The sequence below is a fragment of the Mustela putorius genome, unplaced genomic scaffold (assembly GCF_011764305.1).
Source record: "Mustela putorius furo isolate JIRA1106 unplaced genomic scaffold, ASM1176430v1.1 tig00000145_pilon_pilon_pilon, whole genome shotgun sequence".
Classification (NCBI taxonomy): Eukaryota; Metazoa; Chordata; class Mammalia; order Carnivora; family Mustelidae; genus Mustela; species Mustela putorius.
Window position 1 is genome coordinate 22,541,935 of NW_025421294.1, and position 23,969 is coordinate 22,565,903.

The 23,969-nt window shown below is 39.5% G+C and overlaps 2 protein-coding genes across 4 annotated transcripts in view; one reads left to right on the top strand and one right to left on the bottom strand.

Moving 5' to 3' along the window:
• The window catches only part of CTNNA1 (catenin alpha 1), a 182,597-nt gene that overhangs the window by 47,939 nt on the left and 110,689 nt on the right, over nt 1-23,969 (bottom strand). For all 3 annotated transcript variants that reach the window (XM_013052450.2, XM_013052451.2, XM_013052452.2), the window contains exons 8-9: nt 5,802-5,882; nt 4,511-4,663 (exon numbers count right to left, since the gene is read on the bottom strand). In XM_013052450.2, the coding sequence (XP_012907904.1) occupies nt 4,511-4,663; nt 5,802-5,882 (234 nt within the window). The remainder of the gene's footprint in view (nt 1-4,510; nt 4,664-5,801; nt 5,883-23,969) is intronic.
• On the top strand, nt 17,018-23,668 carry LRRTM2 (leucine rich repeat transmembrane neuronal 2). The gene is made up of 2 exons (XM_004744858.3): nt 17,018-17,804; nt 18,144-23,668. Exons 1-2 carry the CDS (start codon nt 17,801-17,803, stop codon nt 19,688-19,690), a joined length of 1,551 nt encoding a protein of 516 aa, XP_004744915.1. The 5' UTR covers nt 17,018-17,800; the 3' UTR covers nt 19,691-23,668.

Here is a 23,969-nt window from a genome sequence, read left to right on the forward strand (position 1 = left end):
CTTTCCCACATACTCTTACTTTCCCTAAACGCTCAGGAAAAACTACAAAAGGCCACAAAAACCAAAGTCAGCTGACATTTACTCCAATTTAAAAGGGAACTAATGCAACTAAAAGAAGTAAAGAGATTCAGAGCAACAATCAAAATGAAGTATTTCACCTTTGTTTAAAACAAGGCCCTCACTAGTTCAGCGCTCATCATAATGTAAAAGTGCAGGGTAGAGAAGCCTTGTCACTGAAGAATCAAGTTCTGCCTTGAGTCAAGAATTTTAGGCTTCTACAACACTTTAAATACTCATTTCCTTTTCAAGCACATGTGCAATTATATACCCTAGTATCTCTATTACCATAAATGCAATTCAACTGTTTGCAGAGTCATACTACAAAGTCTTTAGTTATGCCTTGAGCAATAAAAAGGATGTCATTTATAAGTATGGTGGGGTGAAAGGGGTGAGATAGGGGTCAGAAGTGAGTTGTGAAAGAGAACACCAAACTCCAAACTCAAAGGAGCCTTTGGTTAGTGAAGTTCAGAATGAAATAAAAAGTAGAAGCATAAACATGCTCCTGAAGCAAGGTCTACAGAGCCACCAGGTCCACATAATGTTTCCACTGTCCACTGTGCTAGCAAGCTCAAAAGGCACAGCCCTCACTGCTGGAGGACCTTAAGCAAGTTACTTAACCCTCTCTACGCCTCAATTCCCTTACCAAGAAACTTAACCTCTCTACACTTCAATTCCCTTATCAAGAAACACCATATTCACCAGATATGGTGGAAAATGCACCATATCCGCACATGCCTGGTTGCATAGCAAGTGTCAGTTGTGTTGGACGAGTCTGACAGAGCAGGTCCAAATAAAAAGCCCTCCAGCACTAGAGACAAGGGCTTGCCCTCTGAGATTCAGGGACTACAATGAGCCCTTTCCTGTGCCACTACCAGTTACCCTAGGCCTAGGCCAGACAGTGTCCTTGCTTTCTGCATTACAGGCATACTTTCTAATATGTAGGCTACTTACAGGAGTTTGGCTTCCTAAAGGAGGGTTTGGAGGTTAGACCTCATGCTACCATGTGAGTATGGCGAACAAGACTATGCTTAATGGAGACACAAAATGATACTCTTCTGATTTTAATTCCAAATGAATCATTAACTTGAATATAAGACTGACCTATGACCCACAGGTATATGGTCAACTAATCCTTGAGAAAGCAGGATAGACTATCCAATGGTAAAAAGGACATTCTCTTTAACAAATGGTGTTGGCAAAAAGGGGACCACTTTCTTACACCAGACACAAAAATAAATTCAGAATGGATGAAGACCTAAATATGAGACAGGAAACCATCAAAATCCTAGAGGAGAACACAGGGAGCAAACTCTTTGACCTTGGCTGCAGCCAAGTTTTTACTAGACACGTCGCCAGAGGCAAAGGAAACAAAAGCAAAAATGAACTACTGGTATTTTATCAAAATAAGAAGCTTCTGGACACCAAAGGAAACCAATGAACAAAACTAAGAGGTAGCCTACAAATGGGAGAAGATATCTGCAAATGACTTATCTGATAAAGGCTTAGTATCCAAGATCTGTAAGGAGCTTATCAAACTCAACACCCAAAAATGAATAATCCAGTTAAGAAATGGGGAGAAGACATGAACAGACACTTTTCTAAAGTAGACATCCAGATATAGCTTTGGCGCCTGGGTGGGTTAGTCAGCTAAACATCTGACTTCAGCTCAGGTCATGATCTGGGGTCCTGGGATTGGGCCCACAGAGAGGTCCACGCTCAGCAGGCAATGTGCTTCTCCCTCTTCCTCTACCACTCTCCCACTCTCTAGCAAATAAATTATTAAAAAAAAAAAAAAAGCTTTAAAAATAATAAAAAGAAAGGACACCTGGGTGGCTTGATCGGTTAAGTGGATGCCTTTGGCTCAGAGGTCATGATTCCAGGGTTCCCAGATGCAGCCCTGCATGGCATGATGCTCCCTGCTCAGTAAGGAGTCCTGCTTCTCCCTCTGCCCCCCCCCCCACTCTTGCACACACACCAGCCAGAATGCGTTCTCTCAAATAAATAAAATCTTTTTTTAAAAAAAAGATTTTATTTATTTATTTATTTATTTGACAGAGATCACAAATAGGCAGAGAGGCAGGCAGAGAGAGAGGAGGAAGAAGGCTCCCTGCTGAGCAGAGAGGCCGATGTGGGGCTCGATCCCAGGACCCTGAGATCATGACCTGAGCTGGAAGGCAGAGGCTTTAACCCACTAAGCCACCCAGGTGCCCCAAAATAAATAAAATCTTTAAAAAAAATAGTAAGAAGACATCCAGATGGCTAACAGACACATGAAAAGATGCTCAACGTCACTCATCATTAGGGAAATATGAATCAAAACCATGATGAGGGACGCCTGGGTGGCTCAGTTGGTTAAGCAGCTGCCTTCGGCTCAGGTCATGATCCCAGCGTCCTGGGATTGAGTCCCACATCGGGCTCCTTGCTCCGCGGGGAGCCTGCTTCTCCCTCTGACTCTGCCTGCCACTCTGTCTGCCTGTGCTCACTCTCGCTCTCTCTCTCTGACTAAATAAATAAAATCTTTAAAAAAAAAAAAAAACCATGATGAGATATACCACCTCACACCTGTCAGAATGGCTAAAATTAACAACCTAAGAAACAGGCGCTGGTGAAGATGCAAAAAGGGGAACCCTCTTGAACTTTCGGTGGGAAGGCAAACTGATGCAGCTACTCAGGAAAACAGTATGGAGCTTCCCCAAAGTTAAAAACAGGACTGCCCTATGACTCAGCAACTGCACTACCAGGTATTATTCAGCCAAAGGACACAAAAACACAGGAGTACATGCACCCTGATGTTTACAGCAGCATATCAACAATAGCCAAAGTATGGAAAGAACCCAAATATCCATCGACTGAGAAAGGGACAAAGATGTGACAGAATGAAATCTTACCAACTGCAACATGGATGGAGCGACAGTGTATTATGCTAAATGAAGTCAGTCAGTCAGATAATGACAAATACCAGATGATTTCACTCATATGTGGAATTTAGGAAACAAAACAGATTAACATATTAGGGGACTGGGGGGTAGGGGTGGGGAAGAAACCAAGAGACTCTTAAGTAAGAACAAAAACAAACTGAGGGTTGGTAGAGGGAGGGAGGGAGGGAGGGAGGGGATGGGCTAGATGGGTGATTAGTATTCAAGAGGGTACTTGTTATGATGAGCAAAGCATGTTGTATGTAACTAAAGAATCCCTGAATTCTACTCCTGAAACAAATACTGGACTATGTGTTAACTAACTAGAATTTTTTAAAAAAGAAAGAAAGAAAGAAAGAGAAAGAAAGAAAATTAAAGACTGACCTATGTATTTTATACATAATCAATTCAGGTCAAAATACATTTAATGGTCAAAGAAAACCTAGTGTAAAATTAGTAATGCATTTAATGTGATTACTGATGTTCTCCTTGGAATATTTTTATGGCATTAACCTGACCTAATGTCATTATAAATTCAAATGTACAAGACACACATTTTACATAAAAGGTCCATTTTCTATTCTTACATAATGACCAACTTCCCAAATGGTCTATGGAATATCTTTTCCATATGTTAGATGTTTTATATTTAGGTTACAAAATCAAATAACTTGAGTATCTGCCTTCTATGTGTCAATTTTTAAAAATAAAATAATAGTTAAACATAATATACTTTCCAATATAATAAACAAATGGTAGTAGCAAGCATAACTTACCTGGAAATTAAATACCAATTCACTTCCCTTTTTTTCTTGTCGCCTTACAAAACAATCACTTTACATGAAGATTTCTATTGTACAAACTTAACTAATTAACAGCATGTTTCTTCAATTTTAAAACATGATGAATGGACTGAGTCTACGTCTAAAGCAAAAAATTAAGCAGCTGACACAGATCATTTCTTTCAGATCTCAAAATATTCCTCCTCCAACAGGTATCATTAGTATCCTCATTTTATAGAAAAGAAATGGCAATTTAGAAAGGTTAAGTAATTTGCCAGGATGCAGCCAAGCAATCTCTCCTAATTCTAGACACTACTCCCTTCTATAGTATCTTTAATTTCAGATATATGACAATCTATTTTTATTTGCATTAACATTAAGTGTAGATATTGGGGCGCCTGGGTGGCTCAGTCATTAAGCAGCTGCCTTTGGCACAGGTCATGATCCCAGGGTCCTGGTATCGAGGACTCCCCCTACTTGTATTTCCTCTCTCACTCTCTGTCAAATAAATAAATAAAATCTTTTTAAAAACAAACAAACAAACAAACAAACATTAAGTGGAGATGTTAAGTTTCTAGGACAGAGACTACCTATATTTAAGCATACACATAATTAATGTAAACTGACCAAAATGACAGTTTGGCACAGATGTAAAGTAATGCTAAAAGACTTTCATCTTATACATACTGTGATTAAAAAATCACCATATTCCACCAAGTTACCTACAATTAATGAAACTGCTAACACACTTACCTCAATTAATTTGTTGGCATGTTCACGGAAAACTTGGGCATATTCCTTAACTTCTTTCTCATTTCCATTCTTTGCAGCTTCAATCAATACTAAAAGTGGAACATTGGTTTCCAGGAATGAATCTGAAACATGGTCCATGACAGCTTTGCGGAGCTAATAAATAAATTGTAAAAATTTGATTTTATTTCTACCAAGAAACTAGACTGCTTTTTTTCTCTTGTACTTCCAAATGTTAATGTTAGCTCATGAGAGCTGGGCCACACTGATACGAGGATCCCTCATGTAAGCTGTGCAGCTACATGATCTGCAACACAGGAAACACGATCCTGAGGATAATGATTATGCTGCAGTTATAGCATTTCAGCAACAAAATTTCAGAATTCAAGATAATATCCTTTTTTTCTTGGGTATTAAAAACTAAAGCTTGTATCTTAAAGGAATAATACAAAGCAGCTCCGGGCTGAATTGAAACACAGCCTTGGAATATATGTTATTAGCCTAACTGCCTAACTAAAAATGAAAACCCAGGACTAAGTGACTAAGTACCTTCTGATTTATCTGAAGAGGGTTAGCACACTGTGAACCTTAAACCTAAAATGTTATCTTTATAACCATTTCTGAAAGGACTTTACCAGAAGGAAAACAATTTAAAACACATTCCATCATTAATTTTGCTTTTTATCAAACATGATCAATAAAATGTCTCTCTACTAAGTGTGGAAACTGCTATTAGTACAATTTCATTTTAAGTCTTAATACATTGTTTTGTAAATTCAACCCTAATTTTTAAAATACTAAAAGTCAACTGGATTCTGAAATGTTAATGGGACTATTTAACAAATGAGATTCTTTCCTGTGTATTTACTAGCTTGGAAAATACAGCAAACACCAATATCTCTATACCCACATATTTGTACTAGAAAAACAACTCCACCAAGGATCTCCACTGCAATTTCTGCTTCTCCCATATGCAACCTAGTATCACGAGACCCTTCAGGGTTCTGTCACAGGTCCCACCCAAGTAATTTTACATTGAGTTTCTTACCGGTACATCTTTTTCATGCTAGAGCTAATTTATTCAGACCATCCCAGTGGGTTATATTATTCTAGGCCCCCAAAAGATTTTATTAACCATTTAGAACTTTACTAGCAATCAAACACAGACAGGTAGTTCCCTGTGAAAAATCCATCCTTTACCCCAATAAAAAATATGGGCCCAGTATTTATTGGAATTTTAACCCAAACCACAGAAGTGAGAACTTGGGAAAGCAAACAATTTGTTCCAGTTTACCTGTCTACGCAAGTCCCTAGTCTTCTTGGTCATTTTATCTATTGCAGAATTGAGTGCATCACTTCTTTCTTTACGTCCAGCCTGAAAAATAAGAAAAGAAATGCACATTGTAGTGATTCACAAGGAAATGTTAATTATAGTCAATAGTTGTTTCTGTTCAAATCAACACTTTTTTTATTTTATTTTTTTTAAATTAAAGCCCAAACTTGGAAAATAAATGGGGGTAGTATAGGAGAGAACCATGTGGCTTTGTTTATAAAAACCTAACCTTGGGGGGGCACTTGGGTGGCTCAGTGGGTTAAGGCCTCTGCCTTCGGCTCAGGTCATGAACCCGGGGTCCTGGGATCGGCCCCACATCGGGCTCTCTGCTCGTTGGGGAGTCTGCTTCTCCCTCTCTCTGCCTGCCTCTCTGCCTACTTGTGATCTCTGTCAAATAAATAAATAAAATCTTAAAAACAAAACAAAACAAACAAACAAACACCTAACCTTGGGACACCTGGGTGGCTCAGTTGGTTAAGCAGCTGCCTTCCACTCAGGTCATGATCCTGGAGTCCCAGGATCAAGCCCTGCATTGGTCTCCCTGCTCGGTGGGAAAGTCTGCTTCTCCCTCTTTCCCTCACCCCTCTTGTGTTCTCACTCCCTCTCTCTCTCTCTCCAATACATAAAATCTTAAAAAAATAAAAAATAAAATAAAACCCTAACCTTACAATGCTTAGGCTCCACATTATCTGATGGTAAGAACTGATGGAGTTTTACCAAGAGAAGCCAAGACCTGACTGTCATTTAAAAGGTTCTGCTTGAAAAAATTAAACCTTTTTTTTTTTTTAAGATTTTATTTATTTATTTGAGAGACAGATAGTGAGAGAGAGACTGAGCACAGAGAAGAGGGAGAAGCAGGCTCTCTGCTAGCAGGGAGCACAAAGCAGGGTTCATGACTGGAGCCAAGGGCAGACACTTAACTGACTGAGCCACCCAGGCCCCTAAACCTGTATTTTACTTCAAAGTTGAGAATACATTAATTTCCCCTTGAATTGCAAGCAATATTAGGTTACACCTGATTTTCATAAACTCTGAGATGTGAAGAATGTCAAAACATGAAAGATGGCATCTGGCACTAAAACAATGTGAAACAATGAATTTTAAAGTTAAGATGCACCAGGAAGGATCTGAGTTAATGTGTATTATGCAGCTCCAATAAGAATGCTTTGTAAGATTACTTCAGCCATATATTTTTAAGTTCTAGGCAAAGATTAATCCAATTGTATTGCACAGAAAAGAACATATTAGTCACTCTGAGAGAGTTATATAAATGGGCACTGCTTCAGAGGTCAGGAAGTTGAGATTTTCATCGGGAAACATTTTAACCAGAACCAAAATTGATGGGTGCTGAAAGAAAAGGAGACAAAGCTAAGTTACCCAGGTAGAATTAGCCATGTGCTTGGAAATACCTTGGTAAGATATTAGCAGGTTAGTCTGTAAAGTACATTAAAAGTTTTTCCTTACAAAATGCCTGGCCAACAAATATAAAATAAAACACCTAGCACTCAAAGGAGAGATACAAGTAGACAAAGGAATTTAACTCAGTGTTCTATTTTCCGGTGCCCTCAAGACATTCTGGTATAGATATGCCATCAGTACACAAGCCAGCACAGCATATGAACAGCCAGGTGAGGAGATGTATTTTCGTGTTTTCTCAGTGCCCTGGTTCGTCTATTTGTTACTCGCCTTGTCTCTTCTCCCCCATTGGAACCACTGGAACAATGACACTTGTCCCTCTGCTCCCATCTCTATGGATTGTTACAGGAGAAAAGAAGGAATATTGAGGGATATAGATTACTCAGCAGAGGGCAGAAAGGAGACAAGAGGGGATTTCAGGAATACTAAGAGTTGAAATACAGATGCAAAATTAATACAATCACTCTCAAATTTGTTTAGGGTCACATCCATTACTTTTCCCCCTAATAATCATGTACTGCCAATAAAATTAAGTAGTCTAACTTTTGGGTTCAGCTCAGGTTGTGATCTCCGAGTTCTGAGATCAAGCCCTTCATCAGGCTCTATGCTCAGTGAAGAGTCTGCTTGGGACTCTCTCTGCCCCTCCCTCCCTAATCTTCTCTCTCAAAAAAATAAATAAAATAAAATAAATTTTAAAAAAGTAAAAATGAAACAATTTTTTTTTTTTTAATGGCTTTAGGGGCTCCTGAATGGCTCAGTTGGTTAAGCATCTGCCTTCAGCTCAGGTCATGATCCCAGGGTCCTTGGACCAAGCCCCACATGGGGCTCCCAGCTCAGTAGAGAGCCTGCTTCTCCCTCTCCCTCTGCCCCTCACCCTGCTTGTGCTCTTTCCTTCTCTTTCTCTCTGTCAAATAAATAAATTAATTCTTGGGGGGAAAAAATGGGAGGGGAGTTTAAAAAAAAAATACAAGAGTCTAGGCAAAACTGATTTATAAATGAGAATTTCTACTTGATGGAATAAATGGTGATTTACTCATGGCCATCAGCGAGAAAGAACGTGACAAGTGTAATTAGTTACTGACAATCTCAAAGATCAAAATAACAGGATCTAAGGCAAAGGTGACTAAAACAGAATTTTAAAATAATCAAACTAATGCCTTCATCAGGAAAGTCTCCATACATTCCCCAGAGACCTAAGAACACACTTCAAAAAAAATTTCTCTAAGTCAATCTAGTATGATTTATCATTATTCCTAGCTACGTTTTTAGGATGTTTCTAGGAGATCATTTATCCCAGAAAATATCAGCTATCTGAAATGCAAAAGCTGGGTACAATAACCTCATGAGAACCCAATCCCTTATAATCTCGAGTGCCCAGAAATTTTCTCAATTTGTGCAGAAGGATTTACTCTGCAAGTTATATAAAAGCAAATCATCAAGCTTGATTTTGAGGGAATCATAGCCACACAGCAAAATCATAGCCACACATACCACAAATCAGCTAATTCTATATTTGTGAAACTACCCTAAAAATCAATTTGTCTTTCTCGTTACTTTGGGAGATAAAAGTTTATGCCTCCTTGATCAGGAAGGGAAAGTTCAGAGCAGTAATCTGCTGAAGCTTTTAGGTTATACTAGACAAACCCTTTTAAAATCACAGCATCTCTTTAAAATATGTATACACACACACACACACATATACACATACATACACCTGGTGGTTCAGTTGATTAAGTGTTTGTCTTCAGTTCAGGTCATGATCCCAGAGTCCTGGGATTGAGCCCTTGCATCCTGCTCCCTACTTGGCAGAGAGCCTGCTTCTCCTCTCACTAACCCCACTTGTGCTCTTTCAATCTATCTGTTAAATAAATAAATCTTTAAAAATAATAAATAAAATAAAATATAATGGCGTAAGTACACAGGCATATACACACTTACAACTTTAACAATGAGCTTGATGAAAGTGGAAAGGCTGCTGATGCATAAAAATTTTTTACTTCTCTTTGAAATTAAAGTTGTTGGGATTTTTTAATTTCTAGTTTTAGTTATGCCAAAGGAAAGTTGCTCATTTAACCTTTAAAATAAATGACTCACTGCTCCTACCTAATTGAAACTCTATTCCATCTAAGCAGAGACCACCTAGGTCCACTCAGATTTGATATGTATGTTCTGCGAGGCAGCGACAAAAGGGCTAAGAAAACAACAGGCCACATTTAGGGTTTCAACATACAGTTTTCCCTCAGCAAGTAAATACCAGCTGAACTAAGGGGAGGTAAAGGTTATTAGCTAGATGGCCTCTAGCAACACAGTCCTAGTTGAGACAGTGAAAGGGCTTTCAAAACCCATCCTCAACAGAAGCATGAAGAAGCCATTTTACCTTTCTCTTATTTATTTGAGAGAGAGAGAGAAAGAGAGAGAGAGAGAGGAAGAGCAAGCACAAGCCTGGGAAGGAGCAGAGGGAGAGGGAAAAGCAGATTCCCTGCTCAACAGGAAGCCGGATGTGGGGCTTGATCCCAGGATCCTGGGACTATGACCTGAGCCAAAGGCAGACACAAATGGACCTGAGCCACCCAGGAGGCCCAGGGTTGCTCTATTTTTAACTTCTTAAGGAACCTCCCTACTATTTTCCAGAGTGGCTATACCAGCCTGCATTCCCACCAACAGTGTAAGAGGGTTCCCAATAGCCAAACTGTGAAAAGAGCCCAAATGTCCATCCACAGAGGAATGGATAAAGAAAATGTGGTGTATATATAATGGAGTATTATTTGGCCATCAGAAAGGATGAAACCTTACCATTTACACTGATGTGAATGGAACTAGAGGGTATTACACTGAGCAAAACAAGTCAGAGAAAGACAATTATCATATGGTTTCACTCATACATGGAATGTAAGAAATAGCACAGAGGATCATAAGGGAAGGGAGGGAAAATCAGAATGAGAAATCAGAGAGGGAGACACAAACCATGAGAGACTCTGAACTACAGGAAACAAACTGAGGGTTGCTGGAGGGGAGAGGGGTGGGGGATAGGGTAACTGGACAGTGGGCATTACGAAGGGCACGTGATGTGTTGGCTCTGGGTGTTATATGCAACTGATGAATAACTGAACTCTACATCTGAAACTAATGATGTCCTGTATGTTGGCTAACTGAACTTAAATTAAATAAACAAGCAAATAAAGCAAACAGGTATATGAAGTATATGAAGTTCATAAAATAAGGCCTTAATTTTGAAACTACTAATAACCCAGAAGAAAAAAAGAGTAGGATGACTCAACTGTGAGGATATTTCAGAAGGATTTTTTTTTTAAGATTTTATTTATTTATTTAACAGACAGAGATCACAAGTAGGCAGAGAGGTGGGCAGAGGCGGTGGGGGGGAAGCAGGCTCCCCACCGAGCATAGGACTAGATCCCAGGACCTCGAGACCATGACCTGAGCCGAAGGCAGAGGCTTTAAACCACTGGACCACCCAGGCGCCCCTCTCAGCAGGATTTTTAAATGCTCAGTCGACTAGGACACTCAGGCTAAGATTTGGTGATAATCCAGGATCTCTTAATTTCTACACTGATTAACAACAACAAAAAAGCACTGAGCTTGATGTGGGGCCTGCTCTCATGACCATGAGATCACAACCCAGGCTAAAATCAAGAATCGGACACTCAAATGACTGAGCCACCCAGGCACCCTGCCAAATTAATTTAATTTTAAAAAATAGCTTACAAATCTTTTAAGAACGAGCAAATGAAATACACATCCACGGAAAGGAACAAAAGGATAATAAACTATATACAAATGATAGTCATTGTTACTCATAAGTATAGAGAAACAAAAGAGCATTTTTCACCTATGAGATTCCCAGATATTGTTAAATATGGTGTGGGGGGTGGCGGAGGGAGGTGGTGGGATTCCGGTCAGTGAACACTTACAGACTTCTGGGGAAGTATGAAATGGTTTAAAACTTTTTGGAAGGCCATGTAGCAATGTCTATCAATTTTAAATATACATACACTGTAACCCAGTGATTTTATGGTTAGGAATTTATATATAAACTTGCCTAAGGATGCAGAGATATTAAAAGGATATTTGTTTCACACTGTCTGCAAAAGCCAAAATCCTCAAAACAAACTACATGTTCACAAATTACAGTATAGCCATACAATGGAAAAACTATAAAGCCATAGACAGACAGACATCCTGCAAAAAAAAAGCAGCAGCAATTTGGAATCAGCTCCCACAGGATGTCAAGCCTTAGCAGTACTGTTTCAGCAATATGGGTTCAGCTCAAGCCCAGCTATAATGCTAACATGCGGCTATAAGCCTTTCATAGTAAGCAATGATCTTTTTCTCTTTGGGTCAAATTTTTGTTATTTTCTTTGCATTGATGACATCACATGTTCAAATTTTTTTGCTTGTCTTAGCACAGGTCGCTGTCCTTCTACCCCAGATTTTTGAGGGAATGACATTTCTAAGGTTCAGCAATGAAGACTGCTAGCATCTAGCCAATATACACACAAATTCACCCCTTTTAAGTTTAGCCAACTGGGTCAAAAGGCCTAACACTGAAAGGGATTCTTCAAGAAAATATGAATGGGTATCTTAACTCTTAATTCTGTTCTGTGCAAATGGCTTTGTATACCTGTGAGCCACCTATGTTGGCAGGAGGAAACACATCTAAAGAGAAAGCTACTTGGAAACAGAGTGGGAAAAGTAGGAAGGACAAATCCAAACGTGGCAGTATTTCAGAATAAAAAAATGAAGCCTGCCACACACACACACACAAGGAAGGGAAAAACATGAACATGATGAAGCCACTGTGCAAACAGTTTAAAAAAGGGTTTGGCAATACAAATTTCAATCAGTCTGCATTAATCAAGACTTTAAGACAGCTCTGTTTGGTATGAGGTCTATGGTAGATGAAATAAAAGATCTTCATGGCTGAAATGCACCTCTGCCCCACGTTCTATGAAGATTTCCCCTCAACTAATGTCTGACTCTCCAGTGCATCATCCCAGTATTTACTACTGAATTACCTAGCCTTGGACACAAAATACAAAATTAGCACTACAGAGTTGGGCTGTTACCTGATCCTAGCCCTGCTACCCCCACCAGCAACAACCAAAAAACACATGCCTCCAAAGCTAGAAGAAATCCCTAAGTTTGTAAGTTATTGCATCAAAAGGAACACAGTTCACCATCACTGTGGCACCACTACTCCTTCTTTCTGCTTTCTCTGTCATGTTTACTAACAAGAGAACAAAAGGACTTTTTTTTATTATAATTTTTTATTTTTTATAAACATATATTTTTATCCCCAGGGGTACAGGTCTGTGAATCACCAGGTTTACACACTTCACAGCACTCACCAAAGCACATACCCTCCCCAATGTCCATAATCCCACCCCCTTCTCCCAAACCCCCTCTCCCCCAAAAGGACTTTCAAATACCAAAATCAATGGAGGATAGGGATAGGGACAAAGAACTAGTAAAAAACGGGATTCCTGGCCATAAGTGGACAATTGACTTTTAAAAAGGTATTTGAAAAGAAAGATTACCAACCATCACCTATTTATTTACACACTACAGTGGTCTAGTGAACACCAAGGCTCTGGGAGCCTAGTGTTCTGAATGCTCTCAGATCCTCCAGCTCCACCTGGGACCATCAACTACTCTTTATAATCCATCCCAACATGATAAGAAAATATGAATGGGTATCTTAACTGGTAAAGCCAAAGCATCCTTATATAGTCTATCTGCCTCTGTCATACACATTTTGTTTCTTGAGAAGATAACAAGTTATGTTCAGCAGGAACTTCACTGGTTTTTCTTTTTTTCTAAATAGCAAATCAAATAATTTAAAAGAACAGTCATATCTTTGCCGCCAAATACATGTAGTATGAAAGTGGTGAACAACTCTAGGATTTATCGTATCTTTTCTCATCTTCCTTCCTACTTCCCTACAAAAGAAAACCACTTATTCTAATATAGGCCCAAATATGAGGTTGCCAACTATGAACCCTAAAAGGTTCTTAGCAGGGGATATACTTAGACCCACTAAATCTAGGACCTTCACCCAAAAATGACTATCATTTTTTGATAAACCTCAGGAGATCCTCCAAGTAGCAATCAAGACTGGCAGCAACAAGGTTTTTTGTTTGTTTTTCCCACTGACAAACCATTTATGCATGCCCACTGTGGGCCCTGCCGGGTGTAACAAGGATCTAGCTGTGGATCAGAAACAGCATTTACCCCCATCCCTTCCCTGAGACAGTCCATTAGAGGGAGGCCTGAGCTGCAAGGACAATGTAGACCCCAATAAAGAGTCCCCAACTCAACCAGGCTTTGCAGTTCACCTGTCACGATGACGGGGCAGAGAGGACCTGAACAACGTTTATTTTAAGGTACTTCTCCAGAGCACCTATGTGTAGCACCACTGGTATTTGAGTTATTACAATTTTTGGATTTGGGAATGATTCAAGAAACATTTGACTTTTTAGCGTAATGCAAAAATCAAGCTCTGGCTCTACCACAAATGAAAAGAAAATTCCATGTATCTGTACATCTGTCTCTCTGAGCAGGGAAATAATTCTCCCTAATCAGCAATACATATCAAAAGCAAACTTTCATATAGAGTAATGCACATAACTACAGCACCTAAGCCCTGCCACTTGACTCAATTACTTTTGCTTAAAGCCATTCAGAGAAGAGAGATGAGTTTGACCCTGCTTCTCCTTTGCCTTGTCACTAACAACAAAGCAGTGAAAACTTGAGCAGAGGATATGGACAGCGCTTTCCAAAGGCTGAACTACCACTTTAATTAAGTCAAAGGCATATGTATGGGGAGTGAAGCTGCCTAAAATGAAACCAGAAGTAAGTTTAATTCAGAAAAAACATGGATCTCTGCTTAGTCCTTTGAGCTAAAGAAACAGATTTTAAAAAGTAACAATATAAAATTCTATCAACAAACCATGTACTCCACCAATTTTAAGACAAACACTGTATCTTCTTTGGTTCCACAGACAACCTTTTGAACCCAAAGAGAAGGCAAGATGACTTGTGACTTAAAAGGAACTCTCTGGATACCGTGCATTACTGCCCACTTCTCCAGATGCGTGAAAAATAATTACTCTTGGGGCACCTGGGTGGTTCAGTGAGTTAAGCCTCTGCCTTCGGCTCAGGTCATGATCCCGAGGTCCTGGGATGGAGCCCTGCATATGGGGCAGGGGAAAGGTGTCTCTGCTCAGCGGGGAGCCTGCTTCGCCCCTCTCTGCGCTTCTCTGCCTACTTGTGATCGATCTCTCTCTCTCTCTCTGTCAAATAGATAGATAAATAAATAAAATTACTCTTGATCGCACTGGTGCTTCTCTGGGTGATTTTCCTTGCCCACAAATCTGGTCTAACAGTGCTGGGATAATATAATTTAAGCATTCTCCATTTGTTAACATGTAAGAGGTAGGCAAGCAGACTAGAGAGCAGAAAGGAACCAAGAGTCTAAGGGGGAAGGAGATGCTTTCCTTCTAAATTTTCACATACAACTCATTCCTAATTGTGGTTGCTCTAATCCAACTGACTCTAATGCTTTTCTCCACATGGAACCAAAGTGGTTACTTCAGGGAAGAATTTAATCCAGTTCTTCTTGCATGTTAAAGGTATTTTTTGTTTTTCGGGTTTTTTTTGTTTTGAAATCAGGGAGCAGCTTACTTCATTCAACAGGGGCAGTTACAGTAACCCAAGGGCTGCTTTTCCTTAAAAAAAAAAAAAAAAAAATTAAGAGCCAGTCCTTATCAGACTCCCCCTCCTTAGATGTTTTGGGAGAAAGTTGCTGTAGAGCAGGAACTCTTGTCATCCAAGCTCACAGGCCCTGTACGAATCTGATTAAAACTTATTCACAAGAAACAGAATTCTGCAAATCAGTCTATGAACCCAGGACCCAGCCTATGGACAGGCAAGACTTCGGAAAAGATGAGGTAAGTGCAGGGGGAGTGACATCCTTTATGTCTAAAACCGAACCTTTCCTTTCCTTAACCAGCAAGTAGGAAAATGGCAAGAGTACTACCACAGGCTCATTAAGAATGTGGGGTTCCATTCATAGGCAGTTCTGGCCTGGGAGCTTGGCTCTGGCCTGGGGATGCACTGCAGTCTATGACTATCTATCCAATCTTACTTTCCTCTGTGGCCTGAAGACTCCAGTGGCCTATAAAGTATTCCTACTGTCTTCTCTCTCCTTTTATACCTCTATGTACTTTCCAAATATAACTCTAATACTTCTAATCCATCTTGGGGTCTGCTTCTAAGAGGACTTAGACTAACCCACCTGCAGTTGCTGATGCTTCCACAGCACCTTCATGCAGGTCCCTGAGGACAGGACCTTGGATTCCTCCAATTCTCACTCCAGTAACACCTTTCAACACAGGAACTATGCCTCTTTTGAGTATAACTTCTTACTCAGCAGGATGAAGCTCCTGGAACCCAAGAGGCCAATGATGTTCTGGTTTCACAGACACCACAGGTAGTTTTGAAATTTTTGCCTCCAGGTTAAGCACCAATGGTATGACAGGAATTGGCATGGAAGCCCAAATTAATATAAGGTAAGACCTGTAAAAGACCTTACATCTGTCAGGCCTGAATATATGGAAAAAAAATACACACACACACACACACACACACACACACACACACTCTCTCTCTCTCTCTATGTGTATGTATATATACACATATGTGCGTGTGTGTGTGTGGCCCTAATGCTAGAAAAATCCCTCACATTTATAGTATATTAAACATGGACCTGGGGCACCTGGGTGGCTCAGCTGGTTAAGTGTCTGTCTTTGGCTCATGATCCTGGGGTCCTGGGATCGAGCCTCATGCTGGGCTCCCTGCTCAACAGAACACCTGCTTCTCCTTCTCCCTCTGCCCCCAACTCGGGTTTGCTCTCTCTAGTGTTCTCTCAAATACATAAAACCTTAAAATAAGATAAACATGGAATTGTACGTTCATAATCAAGTTCTGAAAAATGATGACACTATTCGACAAGGAGAAGAAACAGGTCAAGTAAAAACAAAACCCTATTCCAAAGTACAAGTGACCATCTGTATTCACCAGAGATTCCAACAACAGTGAGTATTAGACTCAAAGTCAGTTTTTAGTGTGCGGGTAGGAGCTATTAAATATGCAAATGCTCTGTTACATGGGGGCTACAATGCCCCAAATCAAGCTCAGTCCTTTCAGATGAAGGAGTAAGTGAGATTCAGAGGTAAATACGAGGGACTATACCAGAATCCAACCATGCTCTATCACTTGTCCTAAATCACTTCTGTTCTAGGTTTATGTTTATTTAGGACATGCAGTATTAAATGACAGTATCACCCTTATTCTCCTAGTAAGACATCTAAAGATCAAATCAGCATTATTTTTCAATCAGCACTATGATCAAAACATCATTGTAAAATGAGACAAAAGGAGAAATCTTTTTAACTCAATTTCCCCTTCAATTCTCAAGGAGCAAAAGTAACCAAATACTTTGTATTGTAAGGTCCCCCCCCCCCCTCCTCTTCATTCTTGGTTTATGATGTTAAGCTCTTAATGACAAGAAGCCAAGCCCAACTTGGCTAGTTTTCCAACACATCTAAAGCAAATCATACTCAGACTTCTATTTTCTCCAAGCATGACAACAAGGTGACGGAGTAGCTTTCCAAACTACTGGAGCAGCAGGCACTACCTCGCATAGGCCGGCGTTAAATATGCACTTCGCAAATCATGCAGGCTCCTGCCCATGTAGATGATCTCTCTCTGCAGAACCGGCAGTCTAACACTGGCTCTTCCAAGCATTAAAAATCATCACTCTGCTATCCCAACTCACTGTTCAGACGGGTCTTCCTGAATGCAGCCTTTATTATACCTCACTGCTGCTTCCTACACTGAAGGAATACCATGTTTTTAAGTCAGGGGTCCTCTTTCTTGCTTTATTACAATCAAGGGGTCTTACAGCAACCCCGATGCTGTTACATAGCACAGTGCTTTATAACAGTAAAGCTTCTGGAAAACCCAAACAAAAGACACGTCACCCGGTGACGTCAGCCTATATACGGTTCTGTGTGGTCGCAGCACATAAGCAATTCCATTCTTGTGCCGTTTCTCGGAAAAGCTTTTCAGTAAATGCACTCATGCTGCTCCAGGAGCTCTTCTCTGCAACAAGCCGCCCATCTGCCATCAACAAGTTAAGACCGAGGGAACTAACGGCTGCGGAAAGGAGAGACTGAAGCTTTGATTAACCAGCTGAGCAGTTAAAGGAGGACAAAATTAATAACTTACATTCAAAACTGATTAAGGGAAGCAGAGAGGACACAGAAAATGAAACCAATGCTTTCAAGAGGAATATCCTAAGGAAAAACATAATTCACCCTGGTGGATTCAATTTTGCTCAGAAAGCCTGGGACACAGAAAACAGGAAACTGGTCAAAGGCTCCTGCATGTTAGAGCCTTTTACAGACTCACTGCGTTGAGTCTAACAACCGCGACTGAATGCAGCCTCCAATGTGCTCAGAAGAATGGGTAAGTCCATGCATTTATGTGTCTTGTACAGTCAGCAAGGAATCGTGCTTTTTAAAATAAGCCACTGAATTCATGTTTTATGAAAGAAATCACAGTCAAATTTCTGGATTTTGAGGTTTAGGTAACAGCCTATATTGCTAATGACAAAACATGCTCTATTTTCTTAATGGTTTAAGTTTTGTTCTAGTCATACTAACGAGGTTAGTTTTCCTGCAGCAAATGAAAAATAAGTTATATGCAGTGAAATCTTTCGCCATAATGTTTTGGTTTTTTTAACAGCTCATACATTCTGCTGAAAAATATCCTATCTTCTTGTTTTCCTTAAATTATATTCTGCAGGCTTACATTTCAAGTGGCCATTAGGGGCCCCTATGCTGGCAGCAATATATGCAATGAGTATGGTTTTAAAAATGCTGCCTGCCCTGGGTATGGCGTGTCCACCCAAATGCCGCTGCGAGAAGCTGCTCTTCTACTGCGACTCTCAGGGCTTCCGCTCAGTGCCAAACGCCACAGACAAGGGCTCTCTGGGCCTGTCCCTGAGGCACAATCACATCACAGAGCTCGAAAGGGATCAATTTGCCAGCTTCAGTCAACTTACCTGGCTCCACTTAGACCACAATCAAATTTCAACAGTAAAAGAAGATGCTTTTCAAGGACTATATAAACTTAAGGAATTAATCTTAAGTTCCAACAAAATATTTTACTTGCCAAACACAACTTTTACTCAACTGATTAACCTGCAAAATTTGGACCTGTCTTTTAATCAGCTGTCATCTCTGCACCCAGAGCTCTTCTACGGCCTTCGGAAGCTGCAGACCTTGCATTTACGGTCCAACTCCCTGCGGACTATCCCAGTACGTCTGTTCTGGGACTGTCGTAGTCTGGAGTTTCTGGATTTGAGCACAAACCGTTTGCGAAGTTTGGCTCGCAATGGATTTGCAGGATTAATCAAACTGAGAGAGCTTCACCTAGAGCACAACCAGCTGACGAAGATTAATTTTGCTCATTTCCTACGGCTAAGCAGTCTGCACACACTCTTCTTACAATGGAACAAAATTAGCAACTTGACATGTGGAATGGAGTGGACCTGGGGCACTTTAGAAAAGCTAGACTTGACTGGAAATGAAATCAAAGCCATCGACCCGACAGTGTTTGAAACGATGCCTAATCTTAAAATTCTCCTCATGGATAACAACAAGTTAAATAGCCTTGATTCCAAGATCTTAAACTCGCTGAGATCCCTCACAACCGTCGGCCTCTCTGGCAATCTGTGGGAATGCAGCCCTCGAATATGTGCTTTGGCCTCCTGGCTGGGCAGTTTCCAAGGTCGGTGGGAACATTCCATCCTATGTCACAGCCCTGACCACACCCAAGGAGAGGATATACTAGATGCAGTCCATGGATTTCAGCTCTGCTGGAATTTATCAACCACTGTCACTGCCATGGCTACAACTTATAGAGATCCAACCACTGAATACACAAAAAGAATAAGCTCATCAAGTTATCATGTGGGAGACAAAGAAATCCCAACTACTGCAGGCATAGCAGTTACTACTGAGGAACACTTTCCTGAACCAGACAATGCCATCTTCACTCAGCGGGTAATTACAGGAACAATGGCTTTATTGTTTTCTTTCTTTTTTATTATTTTTATAGTGTTCATCTCCAGGAAGTGCTGCCCTCCCACTTTGAGAAGAATTAGGCAGTGCTCAATGATTCAGAACCACAGGCAGCTCCGATCCCAAACACGACTCCATATGTCAAACATGTCAGACCAAGGACCGTATAATGAATATGAACCCACCCATGAAGGACCCTTCATCATCATTAATGGTTATGGACAGTGCAAGTGTCAGCAGCTGCCATACAAAGAATGTGAAGTATAATATCGGCCTGTCATCAAAAATTACATCAGATAAGTAACCTATTTTACATAGTAGGGGCTAAATACATACCTAATTTTTACCAATGGTGACATTAAGCCTAATTTTCCAAATCAAGTGGAGACTTAAGTTTTTGAAGTGTTGAAGTATTTTTAATTTTTTTTATGAAACCATATTTTAAGTGTTATATGAAGCAAAGCTCTTATTAATTTGCACTCTTGTTGCAAAGTCTAAAAATGCTTACTTCAAAATAAGACATTTCATGTATGTAATTATAAACTATTATGTGTAAACATTTACACTAAGGTCTCCATATGCTATTTTTTTTCTATTGAAAACAGTTTGGAAAGAAGCTACTGAGCAGAAAAAGATATGGATCAATACTTGTTAGATCACTGCTCTCCATCCCAAGTACCACAACTGGCTTGCTGCTTAAAAGGAGGCTTAGCAAAGTTCCCTTATATGATAATTTGGTATTTACTCAAATCTACAATTTACTGCCAGTGTGGGAAGTAGAATTTGATGTATGCTGAAGACTGGTAAATATCAAACACTCTTCTTCCAGAGTTTTTGCCTGGGTTGGTAGATGCTATCGAAGTCCACATTATGAAATCAAAACCCTTTATGTAAGTCTAATAAGCTGAGTGACTCTTTAATGTATTTAAATAATGAATCCAAGTGATTATGAAAAGGTCTCATTACAATGAAATCAATAGCAAATAATTACACTGACTTCATGTGACATATTTCTAGTTTTACTTATAATGGAAATGTTGATTTTTGTGGCATTTAGACAATTTTCTTAAACTAGTATTAAATCACCATTTTACTAATTAGTTTACTAAATCCTGTATTTACATTTACATGTAAAAAAAGATTTAGAAATTATTTTGGAGAGAAAAGAGACAGAGTCAACTTAACAATCCTGTGACCTGCTCCCTCTAGTTTGAAGCACACACAAAAATTCTCTCCCTCCATGATCAAAGATGCCTTGACAAAGGGGTTTAAACCTCTTTCTTCTGCCTTCTCCTGATCTTCAAACCTCAAAAAGCCAAATTAAAAACAATTGGCTAGCAAGAGGCATAACACTAGTTCTTAATAGAATATAGTATAATGGAACCAAGAAAAAAATCACTTTCTAAATATTATATGCTGAAATTTGGCTATTTAATAAAGATATCTAACCATACTATAAAGAGCAGTTCCTTCCAGGTGAAGGGAACAACATATTACTGAGGAGAACATTCTACATGCCTATACAGCCACACAGCGGTAATGCAAAGGTGGCGTGGAGGTGAAGGGATGAAAGGGAAAGGCAGCATTTTGAAATGTGACTCAAAGAAACAGTATAGCTTAAGTTAAAAGACAGTCATGAGTGAGGCAAAGGTTAACTACACAATCTGCATCAAACTGGGCAAGGCCCTGGGACCTGCAGCTGAAAAGGGGAGAGAGTGTTAATAAAAACATTCCATAATTAACAAATGGTAACGATGCCATACTTTTCATGCAGAAAAGAGCCACAAGTATCTCATTTCTTTGATTATGATTTCTACAAAGAAACTATGACATATATGGGATTTAGATCCAAGTCATCATTTCATATAGAATTTTTCCATAGAAGAGGTTTCTTGCATGTAGAGGCAAAACCCATTAAATTAGACTGGCTTAATTTTAGAAAAATGAGCATTTCTACAACTGACATTGGCTCTATGTGAAAAAAGGCATATATCCTTAGAGAAAACCACTATCATTAAAAAACAAAACAAAAAATCCCTAGCTAATCTTTCCCTTAATATGACCATTAACACATTATCCTTCTATCCAAGGCATGTTTTCTTCCCAGGATTGAACTGCAAACATGCTAAGACTACAGTTTAACCCATGAGATTTAACTGTAATTTTTTTCTTCTTTAATATTGAGAGGGGTGTCTACCTACATTTCAAAGAAAACGTCTATCAGTAAAAACGCAGATAAGATCACAAATTGGGGTAAAAATGTGCTCTCTATATTTTCTAGGGTGGGTAGATTAGTTTGGCAAAGTCTCAGCCCAGCTGTGTTCAGCTGATCTAGAGCGGTGAGCATTTCATTTCTTATTAAACCAGACCATGGGCCTGCCTGAGCAGAGACAGAAGCTGATTTTACGGCATAGAGCGCAGATCATTGCTTCCCTGTGGAAGGGCTGGATCAGAAGCCCCATTACAAATGAGAGCTCCATGAGCTAAAATTTACCAACCCATTTATCAGGGTAACCATGGCCATTTGTCAGGGTAAGCTTTGTCACAACACAACTGTGCCCTGAACACACAAACTCCACTAGCCCTAAAGGATAGCACTGATGTATTTTCCGTCATTTCATCCACAACCAACATTAACTGAAACTGTGAAGAGAAGGATGAGAAATACTGGCTAAAAATTCCCACATAAATATTAAAGATTACCTTTAGTAAAACAGACCATCAACTGACAAAACCCTTAATATGTGTAGAAAAGTAAACTGGGAAAGCAAGCAATTCAGTAAATTCCGGGAAACAGCATAGCAAAGCCACTAAGGAATACTTTCCAATTGAAAACTACAAAAATTTTTGCCCTCCATTTTTTGGGTAATGCTCTCAGAGAAAAGTAACAGTGCAGATAGCATTTCCCTTTTTAATTTAAAGTGCAAACTTCCCTTTTCAACTGCTTGTAGAAGGCAGGATTCCAGTGAATTTTGGCCTATTTGTGTTTTGGTATCGGCGCAGCTTTGAAGATGAGACTGTTAGTCATATGTCCTCTCTTTACCAACTGGCTAGGGTGTAAGAGCATCACAGCTACACTGCAGATCCTGGCAATATGATGTTAGAGCTTTTGTTTCATCAGTGTAGTCTTACCCTCTTCAGTGCCTCCCCCGTCCCTCAGATCTTTTTTCACTTTCAAGGTTTGAGGAAAATGACCACTTAAACAAGAACCAGAAAAATAATTAAATCTCTCTGGAAAAAGAAAAGCTAAGAAGGCCATGATACTGTACCCACCTAGTAACCAAGAGCTTCTTTGGAATCGTTTATATTCATTTCTGTAGCTTGCCAGGGATTTCAATCACTTTTCTGAAATCAGAGTGGGCTGATAAATCTGCAAATTCACACACAACTCAGAGAATACCCACTGCCAACATCAAATAGCAAAGATACTAATTTTTTAAGCCAAAAATCTGCACTAACACATGTAATTTCTTAATGTGCCTAAGTTAATTTCTATACCAATTCAATGAATGGAATCGATTGAACTTTCCAACTCCACTAATTATTAAAATCCATCTGCTTATTCTAATGCTAGTCACCAAGAGCTAGACTCCATCTTTCCAATAAAAATGAGCCCTCTGTATCGCTAGGTCCAAATCCTAAAATTCAAAACAGGCATATCATTTTCTTAAGGCATACTTCCTACACATGCTATCAGGGCAAAAAGCTGTAAATGTCTTCTTCCTAAAATGTGGATATCTATATGAAATTTTAAAAAGAATATTTTGAGAAGCTGACTTACATGACCATTTTCCTAATAGAGCAATACAGTGACAGACCTTTCTCAAAGTCTGTTTTGGGACATGATCTTCATATTTCATTGGCTTAAGTGCTTCAACCAGAAAAAGATGAAGATAAAAATGATAAGGTCATCTATAGGTAATTAAATATTCCTGTTCTTAATCTAGGGCAAAATCACAGTACTTGAATAAGGCCAAAAACACAAGGAAAATGACTGTTCAAGCTTTCATACAAGCTATTCATACAAACATTTGGAAACCCCTGCTACTCCTTCAACTAACATATTCTTCCTTGGTAATCTTAAAAAAAAAAAAAAAAAAGTCTGATATATGGAATGTTTGGTGAACCTTCCTATCAACACTGAGACTGGACACTAAGAGTATAGTCCAAACACATTTGTGTTCAATCACCTTAAGAGCCATTTTTCTGTTTTGTTTTGTTTTTGCTGGGAGGTGGGCAATTGGGTTTGGGGGGGTGGGTGGGAAGAAAATACTATTATAATGGGGCCAGGGGGATAACAAAGTGCAGTGTACAGGAACGATTTGTTATTAAAATTGTGTATACTGTAAAAAGTGAATGTCTTTTTTTTTTTTAAAGCTTTTCTTTGGTAGGCAATCAATTTTGACATGTGAAACTTGAAAAACCATTTGTGACAGAGAAACCTTAAATGAACATTTGTTTTGTACCATATTCTCTGCAATGCCAAATATGCCAGTTGAGTAAAGGGCAGTTAATCAGCTCTCTTCATCGACAGAAAGGATAAACT